Genomic DNA, 17,107 nt, shown 5'->3' on the forward strand with positions numbered 1-17,107 from the left:
CAAAACATCTTAAGTAATGACAGTCCGTTTTTCAAATATGATGAAAACTGTAAACCTCAGGTAAAATGAACCAAGCACAGAAACAAACAAAAGCACATGAAGAAAATCTCATAATCCTATTATTCAAAACTTGTGACGAAAAGAAAACCTTATAAGCAGCAGACAGAATACAAGCTTATCTAGAGAAATAAAGGTAATAGCGAGGGCAGGCATTAGGCATCCGTAGATAAGATGCTGTTGGCATCTCTGACCAAACCGCCTGAGTTGAAGTTCTGACTCCACCCTCAGTCACAGCTTCCTTTCAATGTATACTTTACAAGGTGAAAGGTGGGAGGCCAGGTACTTGGGTCCCCACCACCCAAGGGAAATATCTGGTATTAGTTCCTGGTTCCTCACTGGCCTGGGAACCAGTGAATAAGATCTTTGTCTCTGCCTTTCAAATAAATTCACTAAAATAAAGATAACCAATAGATTTCACGTACAAAGTAACATCAAGAAGACAGTGGAGCAAAATCTTCAGTGCTGAATGAGAAAGTCATATTGCCATTTCAGACCTGCTGAAGGATCTTTCAACACCAAGGACAAATGGATTCCTTCAGAAATACAAAAGCTTGAGAGGATCTGCACATTCATACTGGGGAAAAAAATGTTCCAGAAAATCATACAAGAGATGAAAAGTGACTCCATTTGTTCTGTGGTGACCACACTGGTAGCAGATGTCCAGACTCGAGGGGTCTCGACACTGCATGTAGGGAAGATTCTAGACTGCAGCTGAATTTGAAAGGCAGCTCAGCAAAACGTGAAGTGCATTTTGCACAACACAGCAGTGTAAAACATGGAGGACAACAGTCACACTACGATAGTCAGGCACAAAAACATAACCCTGACCTCCCGGTATTGACACCTGTCCACGTTCCCTTGCCTCACAACACCAGGACTGGTCTACTGACCAGGAATAGATCACTGAAGAAACGACTGAACATCATTTCCCATATCAGATTACAAGAGTGCCCTGAGTCTGCTTTTGGTTTTCTTCTTTCAGGGAGCACTCATTCTGGGGGAAATCAGCTGTCATTTCAGGACACTCAGGCAGCCTATAGAGAGGATTGCATGGGGAAGTGGTTTCTGACCAACAGTCAGCACAGAGCCTAGGACCTACAAACAATGAACCTCAGACGACTGTAGCACCAACAAAGATCCCAAGGTAGCATCAACCAAATAAGCGACTTCCAGATTCATGACCTGGACCAACCATGAGAAAATACCTGACAAATTAAGCAAGAAGACATCTATGAGTATCTCACAGAAAAACATCAAATCATGGGGCCGATGTGAGAGTGCAACTGCCTAATCCTCCACCTGCAAGCGCCTGGATCCCACATGGCTGCTGGTTCATGTCCTGACTGCTCCACTTCCCATCAGCTCTTTGTTCGTGACCTGGGAAATCAGCAGAGGATGGCCCAAAGCCTTGGGATCCTGCATCCATATGGGAGACCTGGAAGAGGCTCCTGGCTCCTGGCTTCGGATCAGCTTAGCTTTGGCAGTTGCTGCCATTTTGGGTGTGAACCAGCAGATGAAGATTTTTTGTTTCTTTCTCTATTTCCTTCTGTAAATTTGCCTTTCCAATAAAAGTAAACAAATCTTCACAAAAAAAAAACTTAGAAACGAATCCACACTTCTTCCTCAACTGAGACAGCAAAATGGCTCCTTACCTGCAAAACCGTAAACACTGTGCTCACATGAATAGCAAAATACAGCACACCGATTACAACGCACACGACTAGGTCAGACTGCAGACGGTCACTCTGTGAAGCAGAAAGAAAAACATTAAACAATTACACAGAGTTTTAAAGTCTTTATTTCTAATCAGCAAAGTTTAAAAAATAATACATCTTTTGCTAATATGAGAACTATACCCAGAACAAATATTTGTTCAAATTATATCTTTTTTTTTTCAAATTATATCTTGAAGTTTTGTACTTCTAATCTGTCAACAGCTTAAGTTTATTCAAAGCACATATTGTTTAATTCAACATTTCTAAATTCACTCTTTCATTAATGGAAATAATGTAGGATAGAACGAAGAAAAGAGTGTTTCAATGCTTTGTTGCACAAAGTATATACGAAATCTATGGAATACATTTGTCAAACAATTAAATGAATACTGGCAACAGTGTGATTTACTAAAATACAATATTCTGGAATTTCTTAAGTATGCTAACTTAGTACAGGCTATTGCTTTCTTTCAATCCAGTTTACACACACATTTTTCCAACTATCCTTGAGAAATAAAACACCATAAAATGCTAACAAATGACTAACAAGGACATAGTTTTTACTGACAATAATAACAACAAGAAAATGAGCTTTAAAAATATGAATAGTCCTCCCTTATCTGACACCCTCGTGGCACGTCTGAAGCTAGAAACAGCACAGAACACTCCATACTACACTGACAACTCAGCCAGCCACCAAGGGAATAAAGGGCGGCAGCATCAGTGGAACGGATCTACTGAACAAATGATGATACATAAAGTGAGAGATTTTATCATGCTACTGAGAGGCAATTCAAAATTTATGAAATGGTATTTCTGGAATTTCCATGAAATATTTTCACATCAAGGTTGACTCCAGATACTTGAAACTGTAGAGAATAAAGTCAAGAAAGCAAAATCAAGGGGGAACAGCTGCACTTACTTTTTAAGATCCTAGTCTAAACTGAACAGGATTAAAAATTCTATCATCAATGAGATGAATTTCTTCTGACATAAAAATAAATGTTTAATATTGCACATAAACCAGGTTTCAGGAATAAGCATTTCTTATATATTGAGTATCTTTATCTGAAATGCTTGGGCCAAAATTCTTTTGCATTCAGATTTTTTCAGATGTCAAAGTAGCTTCATATATGTGCTGAGAATTCTTGTGGTTGAGATTGAAATCTAAACATGAAATTCATTCATGTGGGCCCGGCAGCGAGGCCTGGCGGCTGGGGTCCTCGCCTTGAGCGCCCCGGGATCCCATGTGGGCGCCAGTTCTGATCCCGGCAGCTCCACTTCCCATCCAGCTCCCTGCTTGTGGCCTGGGAAAGCAGTCAAGGACGACCCAAAGCTTTGGGACCCTGCGCCCACGTGGGAGACCAGGAAGAGGTTCCTGGTTCCCAGCATCGGATTGGCACGCACCAGCCCGTTGCGGCTCACTTGGGGAGTGAAACATCGGATGGAAGATCTTCCTCTCTGTCTCTCCTCCTCTCTGTATATCCAGCTTTCCAATAATAATAAAATCTTTAAAAAAAAAAAAAAAAGAAATTCATTCATGTGTCATATACATAGCACACAAGCCCAAAGGTAAGCTTTCACATAATTTTTGGTATGCCTGCATTTTCGACTGTGACCTATTCCATGAGGGTAAGAGTGAGATTTTCCACTCTGGTCCCTCAAAAACTTTTCACATTTTGTAGCATTTTGAGTTTTCAGTTTAGAGATGGCTTGATCTTCAAGTCAAAATGCAGAATGAAGGCAAATCAACAATGTATTTTAACTCTTCTCAATTTAACTGTACAGTTTTTAAGAACTACTAAATATTTTCAAAAAGGGCTCATTATTTAACAATGATCAATTCTCTAACCAAAATGTGACTTTAAAAGCTAAAATTCTGGGCTGGTTAGGCTTCTCTGATACCTGTGTCACATACAGGTGCCAACTCAAATCCTAGCTGTTCCATTTCCGATCCAGCTCCCCATTAATGTGGCTGAGAAAGCAGCAACAGATGGCTCAAGTGGCCCCCACACCCATGCAGGAGACCTAGGTAACGTTCCTAGCTCCTCGCTTTGGCCTGACCAAGCCCCAGCCTTTGCAGCCATTTTGAGAGTGAACCCGCAGATGGAAGTTCTCTCTCTCTCTTGCTCCCACATCTCTCTTTTGGTAACTCTACCTTTCAAATAAATAAATATTTAGAGAGAAAAAAGCTGAAACTTACAACAGAATTTCTAAGTTTTTCAGGCAATGGATCTTTTACTTCAGACAAAGGGTCTTCTGGATTCTTCTCTTCTGTTTTTGGAAAAATCTTAGATTGCACCAGAGAGCTTCACATTAAAAGGAGAAAGAAAATAATTAATACATAAAAAGCATAAAAAACAGTCATTCAAATGGCAAATAAAATTTATGGTAGAAAACCAAGTGATCCAAGTATATTTAATCACTAGGAAACAATAAATTCTAAAAAGTTTGAACTATCACAAATGAACACAGACTGAAAATACATTAGTCACATGGTTTCATACTTCAAAGGAAAAAACCAGTACTTTCCACCAATATGGTAACAGGGAGACAAAATTAATATATTTTGAAACCTAGTAACAGCCATAGATTAGACCCATAGTACTGCAGAAAGGTTTTGGAAAAAAGAGATCTTGGAAGTTACCTAAAAGAAACACCGATTTATTTAATTTATTTCAATGAAGACTGGTTTTACTTACAAAAGTACTGATGGATCACTGCTCTGTCGGCTGAGATGATAGGATACGGCCACTAACAAACCACAAAAAACGGAGAAGAGTACTGGGATATGCTGGCCGTCCCAAGAATCCTGTTGCAAGAAAATTAACAGATTGACATGCGTATAATTTACCATCCACCATATATAATCCTTCAATGTCAGTATTTTTAAAAAGGGCAAGTTAAATTCAATAAAACGTTTTTCATATTTTTATTATTTCAGACAAATTTAGACTTTATTACTTTCTGATGAGCTATAATTTAACTGCTAGTTTAAACTGCTAATTTAAAACCTAATAGTAATTTGATTAAAACTGTTAATCTAATTTCATTTAAAGGATTTAGTAAGAGATTTCTTTTGGTACTGAAAATTAAACCTGAAATATCCACAAAAGGGCAGTCCACGTTAAATGCTTAAAACTTTAAAAAGTGCAAGTAATAGAAACATAGGCAAATACCAAAAAACTCAGTTCCAACAGCTGAAAGTAGCTCTGGGACAGAAAAAGGCCTAGGACACTACTGATCTTGGTATTAGCTTCGAAAACAACGTGTTTGACTCTAGAATACATGCATGTCTAACTCTTGATGAAAATTAGAACCAGAAGATGGCATGTGAGGCAGAGGAGTCAGCTGCCTCCTGGGACACCCACATCCCACTTCAGAGTACCCAGTGCAGTCCTAACCACCCTGCACTTGCAATCCAATCTCCAGCTAACACGACTAGGAGGAAGCAGATGATGGCCCGTGTAGGCACATTTCCCCCACCCAATGTGGGAGTCTCAGAGGGAGTGCCTCACTTCTGGTTTTGGTCTGACTTAGCCCTGGCTGTTGGCAGGCATTCAGGGAATGAATCAATGAAAGGAAGATCTCTCATTCTCTTTTTTTTTTAGCTCCGTGTCTCCCTTTCCCAATGCCACTAAGTCTGTCACGTAAATATCTCTCAAAAACAAAACCAAAGAAAATGTTTAACACAAGAACTGTCAAAAACAAGCAGCTTCATTTCTAGGTATTTACCCAAGAGAAATGAAAACATATGCCCACAAAAACACCTACGTAATGATATTCACAGCAGTATTATTCAAAATATCGTGAAACTAAAACAACTCAATGTGCATATCTATAGAAGTAGACAAACTGTGATGTTCTGATACCATGGGAATAAGAGGGATTTAAACCTAAAGGAGATATGTCCCTACAGTACAAATTATGGCCACACTACAAGTAAATCTCAAAAGTGCTACGCTGGGGACTAACACTGTGGGGCACTTAGCTAAGTTACTACTTGCAATGCTGGCATCTCATATTAGAGTGCGGTTCAAGGCCTAGTTGCTGCTTCTCATCCAGTTCCCTGTTAATGTTCCTGGGAAAGCAGCAGAAGATGGGTTAGCTAACTGCGCCCCTGCTACCCACGTGGGAGTCCTGGATGGAGTTCCACCATCCAGGTGGACCAGCTCCAGCTTCTATAAAGATTTGCGGAATGAACCAGTGGATGGATGAAGATCTCTTCGCTGTGTCTTTCAAATGCATGCATAAATCACACACAAACACACATATACATGTATGTGTGTGAATATATATGTATCCAGAAGATACCTTAATGACAAGATCTAGGTTTCAATAAGCAAGACAGAAAGGCTCCAGGAAGACTGCCTCTGGCCTTCACTGCCCCTTGACCCTCAAGGAAGAAGGCCCCTAGCCGCCACAGTAACTAATGTGGAACAATGTCCCTGTTCCCTGGTGATAACGTGGTAGACCTCCGCAGCATGGTTGCTCTATTTCTACCAGTGACTCCCATGTTGCTCGGAGCTTCTTTTTCTCTTACTCATATCTGCTTTCACCACTAAATCTAGTGTCATAAACTGTCATCAATACCAGGCCACAAAACTGGCTTATCTCACCAGCTTTCATGAAAGAACAATTCTGAACTACTTATTGTTCCCTCTTTACACTGTCTTTACAATTCTATTGCTCTGCATGACTCAACTAATTTTTATTTAGCTTTCAAATTTTGGCTGAAGTCTCCCACCACCAACAACCTCAACCCCCCAGTGAGGAAATTATCTTTAATTCCTTTTGGCTAAATAATGCAAGCTTACTTTTTATATCCATGGCACTCCAATTTGATAGCCATCGTTACTCTGTACTAAACATATGGATTTACTTGTTAATCAAAGCTAACCTTTAATCGCCTTAAAAGCAGGAAGTGATTTTTAGTATGCCCTGATACATTCAACAACTGAGGCAAGGAAGATAAATTTTTGTAGTCCTTTCAACTCTATTATGCTTTGTTTGTCTTAAATTAATGATTTCTAAAAACTCAGAGAAGTAGGCATGAGGTTGAAAGTTTCTGTAAAAAGATGAAAATTTTCATGTTTATAATTTGAAAATAACGTTGCTTATAAGGCTCATCTACACTGTTCTAACACAATGATATTAAATGCTAGTGTATTTTTATTAGCATGTGTCCTGTATTTCCTTAGCTTGTTTCTGTGAGTTTAAGGAAACAATGAAAAAGAGTAGTTACATAAATTCTTAACTCAAAATAAAAAAAATTTCAAATTCTGCAACCCATGCCTATCCCTATTCCACTTGAGCTTAGCCTCCATAAGCTGTTTCTAAGTTTTTAAAAAAAGATTTATTTATATATCTGAAAGGTAGAGTTACAGAGCTTGGCTAAAATGGTGGGTGTTGGGCTGGATGACAGCCAGGAGCCAGGAACTACTTTCACATCTCACACATGGGTGGCAGGAGGTCAGCACTTGGTGAACCTCTACTGTGTTCCCGAATGCATTAGCAGGGAGCTGCACCAGCAGCGCAGACTCGAACTGGCACCTCGAACTGGCACCCACAGGAGATGCTGGCAACTGCAGGTTTGCCTGTCAAACCTCAATGTCAGCCTGTTTCTAAGGTTAGCCTATGATTACTGCAAGGAAAAGAATTTTTTTTTTAAATAGTAGTTAACTGTTAGGGTTACTTTTAAATTCAAACTAAATGATAACCATGTTTGGTCTCTGGAGACATGAGAATTAATGCTAACGTGGCATGTGGTAGGGAAGGTAATTATTAGGAGAGACCGAGAGAGGGATCTTCCATCCGCTGTTTTATTCCCCAAATGGCTGCAATGGCCAGAGCTGGGCCTGTCAGAACCTGGGAGCCAGGACCTTCTTTCAGATCTCCCATTGGGTGATTCTAACATCCTCTGCAGCTTTCCCAATCCATCAGTAGGGGGCAGGACTGAAAGTTGAGCATCAGGTAACTATAAAGAGAGTCCACAAGGGATGCCAGCAGCACAGCCAGGGAACAAGCTTGCTAAGCCACCGCAGCAGTCCCAATACAAAGAAGGTTAAAGAACAAATACACTAGCATGTGTTGCTCACCTTTAAAGCTCCATAGCACAATCCATACAGTAAGGCAACAGCCACAATGCTACAGACACAGCTGTACAGTGCTGCAAGCAGGCTAGTCGTGGCTGAAAGGAAGGAAGAGAGATACCAGTCATCTGTAAATATCCATAGATGTTAAAAAGTTACTAAAAAGCATTTATGATGTTACAATTAATACAGTTAAATATCTACTAATTTGATTTTTTTCTTTAAATTTAGTTAGTTTCAAAAGATTCTGACATGACAAAGATCTGCTGTCCTTACTCTTTGCTTCTAAACAAAAATAATTTTATAGCAGAAGTAATGAACATTAATATGTAGCAGAAAGAAATCACACCTGTACTGTATTATATTTGAACAATGTATCTCACATTAATAAAGAGTACTGGATAATAAAGTCTACAGAGGCCTGGAAAGAAATTGTAAGACCATGTGTTAATTAATTGTATGACCATGTGTTAATTAATTGTATGACCATGTGTTAATTAATTCTCACTTGCTAATTACTGACAAGACAATCACCAAAACAAAACAAAAAAATCCAATGAGATTGTTAGTAATAAGGAATAGAGTGGTTAAAGATCTAGATTTATTTTTAAACTATGGATGACAGATTTTCTTTAGTGGTAATTTTAGATGATGATCATACAAGAAATATGTAGAAAGAAACTTCTTTACAAAATATAAAGCTCTCAACATCTTACACAAGCTTGTAAATTACTAAGTCCCCTATTATTAACAACCTACACTATGTTTTCCCCACAGTATCTGGATGAATTTAAAACCAACACTAGTATGTAAATACTAGCACTGCCTTTCATCCATTTAATCATGCGGATTACAGAATTAACTTTCACTTAATTTACACATCTTCATATACATGAGAAGGCTTCATTTCTATTTAAAAGTTAAGCTATAATATCAACATTATCAGTAGAGATGATTTAAATGCACATAACTGGAAGATGAATAAGGAATGCAAATGTGAGATATGAAAATCATTATAACGTTTCAATAATCTCCTTCATTTTCATATATTTTCTCTAGTCAGCAAACTCACCTTTTAGTAAAGCCATAAACCACCTAAACTAAATAATGTTGTATTTTAATCATTGTGGCTAAGAGATTGTTTTCAAATTCTGCAAAACACTGCCCATTATAGAGTAACACAGTGTGTTCCCAACTCATTTTTTCACACAACACATACATATGGGAACAGGATTTCACCTACTGGTTAAGATGGTACTGAAGAGGTCCACATCCTACATTCAAGTGCCTGCATTTGAAACAGTTTCAGCTTCTCTTTTTTTTTTTTTTTTTAAGATTTATTTATTTATATTGGAAAGGCAGATCAAACTTTTGGAGAGAAGGAGATACAGAAAGATCTTCACTCCCCAAATGGTCGCAACAGCTGGAGCTGAAGCCAGGAACCAAGATATTCTTCTGGGTCTCCCAAGCAGGTGGGTCCCAAGGCTTTGAGCCATCTTCCACTGCTTTCCCAGGTCAGAAACAGGGAAGTGGAGCAGCCAGGACATGAACTAGCACCCACACCGGCCCTTACAAGGTGAGGAGTTAGGCTCTTGTATCCCATCAATGGAGACCTCTGGGAAGCAACAGTGATGTTTCAAATAACTGGGTTCCCGTCACTCACATGGGAGGCCTGGACAGAACGTCCTGCTTCCAGCGTCAGTATCACCTGGTCCCATCTGCTGTAGGCTTTTAGGGGATGCATGAGTAAATGAGAGCTCTCTGCCACGCTAACAAATTACATACATATATACATATACATGAATAAACTCATCAAGTATATCAATTCGTATCTACAAATTCTACTCTAAAAGCAGAAGTTTTCCCTAAAACTTATTTAGCAAAATATTTTCAGATTCTGGTTTTGCTGTTTTCATTCTAACGACACAGCAAACTATATAAGCATATCAAATACAGAAATGAGTTCAAAATCCAAATCTTCTACTAGACTTTAATCTATCTGGGACAGATGACCATTCCATGTTTCCCAAGTCCACACAGGCCCTGTGCAATCTCACTATGACTTCCTTTCAGACACTGTTGTACCACTTCTTACACTTGTACTAATGTGGCAGACTTGACAACTTTTTCTTATGTACAAATGAATGACTTCTCAGTCTTTAATTGTCAATGTTTTTTTCTAATACCAACTCTAACACTGTTTATTATTTAGTGATCTGCAGAAGCAATGTTACAATTCGTAATTTCAGTACAAAAGCACTCACCATTACCACCAAAGATATGGATATCCAATTGTTCACAAAGGTACATGACAAATGTGTTGACTTGAGGCAGGAGACCAACGAAAAACACGACTGGGAAACAGAGAGTAAACACTAGAGAAGAAAGAAAAGCATATAAAAAAATTATACTATATCCATTGTCTTGTTTATTAAAAGATATAAACAATGAAAAGGGATCCAAAAATTAGCATAACTATTACATCAATTTTAAACGACAGTGTTTAATATATTTTACTCAACTTGCTGAGTCTTAACATCTTTTAAACTATTAACACCTTTCAAAATTATTTCAAATGTTTACCTTAATGGGACCTAAGATAGAAAAACAAACAACAAAAATGGATTTTGACTGCATCAGCTTCAGGATAGATCATGTGTTAAGTTCATTAGTAGTGTCTCATTCATAATAGCTACAGGCTTGTGCTGCAAAGAAAATTACAGTAAACTGCAAAACAGGCTAATTAAAACTATCTAACGTATATAACTCATCTATTCAGCAAATGAGCTGCTTGAACACAAATAAATTCACGTTTAACATCAGATATACTCTAACGACTCACCGATAACTAAATCCCTGGCTGATATGAACACCAATGGATTGGTGAGGGTTATTCCATACAATTTAAACTTAGTTGTCGTAAGATTTCTGCTGCCATAATCCAAGAGCCAGATAAGACCACAACATAAACAGAAATAAACTGGTCGACTGTAGGCAATAATACGATTATGACCCTGAAAGAGACATAAAAGTCAACTTAGTTAATTTTATGAATCACGACTAGCTATTGAGATCTCCAAAGGCTTATAGTCTAAGCATACACAATTTCTTGGAAGGAAATATTTTTTAAAAAATTATTTTTGAGAGAGTGCATGGCTCCCATACATTGAGTTCCTCCTCCAAATTCATGCAGAACCTGGAGAGAGGCTGGAGTCAGGAGCCAGGAATTCAGCTCCTGTGAGTGATCGCTCACTGCCCACAGGGAGTGCACAAGCAGAAACTGGAAGCCACTGGAAGCAGTCAGGATAAAACCCAGGCATTCTGCTACGTCATCAGATCCTTAACTGCATATCAAACACCCACAATGGAAGCAACCTTCTGATGGTTGCAGAGAAAATAAGAAGAACACAAGGGCATGCTAAAATTTCACAGAAAAATTGAACTAAAAGTATAAGCTTATTTAGGGGTAGAATTTATTTTTTTCGTAATACGTGGAGAATGAATATTAGGAAAAAAACTGCACTGACTTTAAAAATTTGCACTGAAAACTGTTTAATTCTAACTTCCATGAACTTCTGGCAATAACCTCACAAAATGGAGGAAGAACAGAATAAACCCTGTGATATATGGCCAAGATTAAAGGTATTGATATAAACTCATTTTTAGTTTGTATAAATATGGATATAGGACAAGCAAGACACATGAAATTATTTTCCTATATATCTGTTAATTGCAATAGAAGAGAAAACAACAAACATTACAGTAGAGCAGCAGTCCTGAAGGGAATGGGAGGGGGGCTTGTTCTTTGAAGCTCAGTTGGCAATGTCTAGACACAGTTTTGCTGCCCATCTGGAGCGGAGATGTTATCAACATCTAGTGGGTACCAGTCTGCACAGGATACAGCCTCCACTCTCAGCTACCTTTGTCCAAAAGACTAAAGTTAATAACATGATTGGCAACAGGATAAATCAACTTTATGTAATTCTTGATATTGTATGCTGAGAATATTACTTTCAGAGTATTCCTATCTGAAAATCCATACAATAACAGAGAAACATCAGAAAAAGTCAAGCAAAGGGAGAGCCTATAAAGTGCTATTTTAATACCAAGAAATAGAAATACTGAGGAACTGCTCCAGATTAAATGAGATGTAAGAGAGTAACCACATAACCAGGGCAACTTTCTGTTGTTCAATATTCGAAACGTATTAAATGGAACTAATCAAGTAATCATCCATGTATATCAGCCATGTTTACCTCACTGATACGTTTCTTATCTGAAAAAGTAAATTGTTATCCTCATTTTTAACAAGACTTGAAGCACAGCAGTTTCCCTTCATGCTAATAAATCATCTATAAAGCAAATCAAAACTTGCATGACAAAGTAACATAAATCTTAATTCAGCCTCACAGATGCTCAGAAAAATGTACCAACTTCTTTTGATGAACATTAGAAACTATAAGATAGAGCCACTTGAAGAATGACTTACGTGTCTGGGAGAGGAAGAATCTGGCTGAACGCTCTAATAATGAAACAAAAAGACAGATCTTATTCCTGAGGACACAGTTACTTTGTGACATTCAAAATGTCTAAAATGACTCCAACTGAATATTCCACAACCAAGAAATAATCTACATGAATTCTGCCTTTATGATGAAGCATCAATACCAAATACAACTGTCACTATGAACTTAAAAACACCTCAAATCTTTCGTGACTCTTACTACTTAATTTGTTATATGCAAATTAGCAATTTACACTTAACTTAACGCTTCTGAAATGGCATGCTAACAGATCCATCTCACTGCTTGGCAAAATATCCCACCTAAATACAGTTACAGCAAATTCTTCCTCGTGGGACATTATTTCAATCAGGAGTTGCATAGTAACACAGGTTAGATTATTTTTAAATGCTATATGTCTTTTTTTCAAAATTCCAGTTCTCCCTACAAATTCCAAGCTTACAACTTAAATCAACGGTATTTTTATCTGTACTCTACTTCGAAATAATATAGCATATCCAGCAGTTAACTTCCCAAACATTAAAAAAGTAGCATACAATCACTTCTGAGATCATGATCCTGTCCCAGTTCCCACCCAAAGGAATGGCAAACAATTTTACTAGGATGATCAACCACCACCCTGTACTTCTTTCTAGAGTGGACCAGATTCAGTGAGTCTGGCACTTGGCCCTTGGCTGGATTGGAGATTAGATCATCTTTAAATTCTGTGAACTTCAACATTTATTCTCTAAAAGCTTTTATTCCTGCCTCTTTTGTTTCTGTTTTTACATTATTATTCCTTGAGTCAACTAGATTCAAAAGTCTCAACTGCTTGCAATGTTTTCCATATTTGACCAAAATTAACAAGAAAGCAGGGGATGAAAATACTAGGAAAAGGGTCTTTAGAGACATGGAGTGAACTTCAAAAGTTTAAGGCAATAACAGGATATAAGGTGGTTGAAATGAAAGCTGAAAAGGAAAGCTATTAACATGGAACCAGTAAATTAATCCAAGGGATTTGTGTCCATGCTTGTAAGGCATCAAGAAAAAAAGCAGTGAGAGGAACCAAGATTTTCAGTTGTCAAAACCAAAACAATTGGAAAACACTAATCAGAAGATGATACTATACTTCCTTATTTTTTCAAATATTTATTCTGAAAGCAGAGTTAGAAAGCAGAGGGAGGGGAGGGGAAGCAGACAGGCAGGGAGAAATCTTCCTTCAACTGGTTTATGTCCCAGATGATTGCAACAAGCAGGGCTGAGCTGACCAAAGCCAGGAACTTCAACTGGGTCTTTCCCATATGGATGGCAGGAGCACAGACACTTGGGCCAGATTCTGCTGCTGTTCCCAGACTACTAGCATGGGGTTGGCCCAGAGGAGCAGCCAGACCTTGAACCGGGGCCCATTCGGGATGCTGTCATCAGAAGCATTGCTTTGATATGCTACATCACACAACATCAGCCCCAACACTGTGCTGTTCCAAGAATTACATGTTAGATGTACAGGATGGAAAGTTGGAAAAGGGGTGAAAATGTCAAGATAAAATATGTACATAATTCATATACAGGGAAAACAAGTCAAGTAATGAGAGGATGACTTCAAGAAAATTAATCTTAACTGAAGGTCAAACAAAACTGCAGGGAATGCTCTTAAATGAAGGCCACTGAATGAACAAAGAGGCACCAACAAAGTGCACGCTGTTCTTATTTTAACAAATACAGAAACATTTTTAAAAATATTCATTTGTTTTTATTTGAAAGGCAGATTTACAAAAAGAAGGAGAGACAGAGAGAAAGATCTTCCATTGTGGTTCACTCCCCAAAAGGCCGCAATGGCCAGAGTTGAGCCCGTCCAAAGTCAGGAATCAGGAGCTTCCTCCAGGTCTCCTACACCATACAAGCAAGGGCTCCTGGACTTGAGCCCTCCTCCGCTGCTTTCCCAAGCCACAAGCAGGTAGCTGGATGGCAAGTGGAGCAGCCAGCACACAAACTGGTAACTGTATGGGATACAGGCGCTTACAGGCTGAAGACTATTCTGTATAGCCACTATGCTGGCTCTCAAACATTTTCGTTTAATACAAAGAAAGTCTCTAAGAAGTTCCACCTACATGTAATTATGTGTTTTTTTAAATTTATATTCTCCTTTTGCTCTAAACATAATCTCAGGTAAACATTCATATAATCTCGGGTAAAATCAATCTAAAATTTACTACAATTCAAACAATGGTGTCAAAACTTCTGCCTTGTTCTAGAAGAATTAATTATTCCACCAAATGAGAAGAGAAGATGCTGATACCTTAAGCAGTGAGTACTGACAGCTGGCTATTACCAGGCAGAACTGGAAGACCCAAATATCTCTGAAGAAGCCTTGTATGAGAAGAACAGATCCCAAAAAAGCCACAAGAATCGCCAGAATGACAGCCAGCACATTTTCCAGGATCTCACGATTTCTGTAGATGAAAAGGTTTTTGAGTTAGTCTCGTATCATAAAATTAAGAAACCAACCAGACTGAAAAAAAACAAAGACAGTACTACAAACAGTTCATGATACAGTTGCTGAGATGCCTTGTTACTACTGGGTTTAGAGAAGGTCTTGGAACATACTGAAAGAGAAGCTAGTTTCATGCGGACACAAAACAAATTATTATGCATAAATAAACATGCCATGCCAAACTGTGGAGTTCCCACTAATACATAAAATATAGCATAGTTTTAGTTCCTATCCACAAAATCTTATTTAAACATCTGCATTTCAGTCAAATTTGATGCAACATAGCTAATCAATTTGGGTGGCAAATAAGATACACAAAGAAATAAGTTTAACAAAAAAATTTCAAAATTGCTGCTAGAAAGCTAAAATGCTAATTTACATGATAAACATTTGTAACCAAATTTTTATATCAAGTGGTTTTACCTTCCCCATATCTTAGTCATCCAAAGGAGCTCTCTTTAGAATTAAGTACAAACTCTTACAACTTTAAGGATGAAGGCAATGACAAATCATCAATTATGCCTCAATCAAAGTTGCTGGGAACGCTCGATTAAAGTGATACTGCACAAGAAACAATATGATACCCAAGATGCAATTAACAGTAATAAATGTGTCTTTCATAGCACACCAAAAATTAAGATTTTTTTGTGAAATATCCAGAAAATGTTTTATGTTAAAAGTCATGATTTTAAAAATAGTAAAAGACAGGGAAATATTCAGCACTTCTGCTATTAACTCTTCAAAGCAAGGAGGATACAAAGATCAGGTTCACACGAGGATACAAAATATATTGTTTAGTGATAAACACAGGTTAAAAGAGACCCATAAACTAAAAAATGTTTTACTAATAATTCTCTGTGGCCGGATTATCACTTGCTTGTTTCTCACCTGAAAACTTCCCAAATACTTATTTTCTACAATGGGTAGGGAATTAACCTTAGCACTCTAAAACTTACACCATTTTATAATCATAACGTGGAACTAAAAGTTCATTAATGTCTCTGCACTATTTAATAGTTTTACCAGATTAAAAATGTTCAGCAGCGTTTTTGACTCTATAAATTACTGATACTTCTTCTGATCTTTTTTAAAAGATTTATTTATTTATTTATTTATTAAAAGATTTATTTATTTTACTACAAACTCAGATATACAGAGAGGAGGAGAGACAGAGAGGAAGATCTTCCATCCAATGATTCACTCCCCAAGTGACTGCAATGGCCGGTGCTGCGCCGATCCAAAGCCGGGAATCAGGAACCTCTTCCAGGTCTCCCACGCGGGTGCAGGGTCCCAAGGCTTTGGACCGTCCTCAACTGCTTTCCCAGGCCACAAGCAGGGAGCTGGATGGGAAGTGGAGCTGCTGGGATTAGAACCAGTGCCCATATGGGATCCCGGCAAGTTCAAGGTGAGGACTTTAGCCGCAAGGCCACTACGCCAGGCCCACTTCTTCTGATCTTAGTATCACAGATACATTATTCTAAATTTGCCATATCTAATGACTTCTTTTCAAGGTCAAGGCAAGATCTCTCTTTTAAAAAGATTTTATTTATTATTGTCAGAAAGTCAGATATACAGAGAGGAGAGACAGAAAAAAGATCTTCCATCCACTGATTCACTCCCCACGCAGTCGCAATGGGCGGAACTGAGCCAATCCAAAGCCAGGACTTTAGCCACTAGGCCACCGTGCCAGCCCTGATAGCCAATTATTTTTAAGAGATACATCTATCCTAAGGAAAAAAATCTTAAGTGTCTAATCACACAATCTATGGTTTCAGTGACCCTTGCTCCTTTTGAGAAGTCTATTTTTCTAACATTCTCCTGCCACTAAGATATCCTTCGACTCTGCCCATGGGAAGTTCCTCCCGTTTTCCAAGTTTGAAAATATCTTCACTTAACTTTCATGTTGAAAAGGTAGTTTTGCTGGGTATAAAGCTCTAAGTTAAATGGTTTGTTTTCTCCCAGTACCCAAAGATACTGCACATGGCTTCCCATTTGCATTATTTCCACTAACACTGATATGTTTGCTACCTTTGTTCCTCTGTACCTACATTTGTAGCTTTTAACTTTTTATTACTAGTTCGAAAAATTACGTGTCTTTGTGTAGTCTTCCTCACTTTCCTTGGGATTGGGGATCACTGAACTTCTTCAGTGTTTCTCTATATGTTTTCAGCAAAATGAGAAAGTTATCCAATAATAGTTAAAACTTTTTCTGTCTTCCCTTGAAGTTGGCATACATCATTCTCCTTT

General features: G+C 38.1%; 1 protein-coding gene across 5 annotated transcripts in view; it reads right to left on the reverse strand.

Annotated features, from left to right (window-relative positions):
* The window catches only part of PCNX1 (pecanex 1), a 152,115-nt gene that overhangs the window by 47,241 nt on the left and 87,767 nt on the right, over positions 1–17,107 (reverse strand). For all 5 annotated transcript variants that reach the window (XM_004584432.2, XM_058655456.1, XM_058655454.1 and 2 more), the window contains 8 exons: positions 14,666–14,819; positions 12,357–12,389; positions 10,710–10,881; positions 10,132–10,242; positions 7,874–7,965; positions 4,478–4,587; positions 3,979–4,084; positions 1,713–1,805 (listed from right to left, as the gene is read on the reverse strand). In XM_004584432.2, the coding sequence (XP_004584489.2) occupies positions 1,713–1,805; positions 3,979–4,084; positions 4,478–4,587; positions 7,874–7,965; positions 10,132–10,242; positions 10,710–10,881; positions 12,357–12,389; positions 14,666–14,819 (871 nt within the window). The remainder of the gene's footprint in view (positions 1–1,712; positions 1,806–3,978; positions 4,085–4,477; positions 4,588–7,873; positions 7,966–10,131; positions 10,243–10,709; positions 10,882–12,356; positions 12,390–14,665; positions 14,820–17,107) is intronic.

This window comes from Ochotona princeps, chromosome 26 (assembly GCF_030435755.1).
Source record: "Ochotona princeps isolate mOchPri1 chromosome 26, mOchPri1.hap1, whole genome shotgun sequence".
Taxonomy (NCBI): Eukaryota; Metazoa; Chordata; class Mammalia; order Lagomorpha; family Ochotonidae; genus Ochotona; species Ochotona princeps.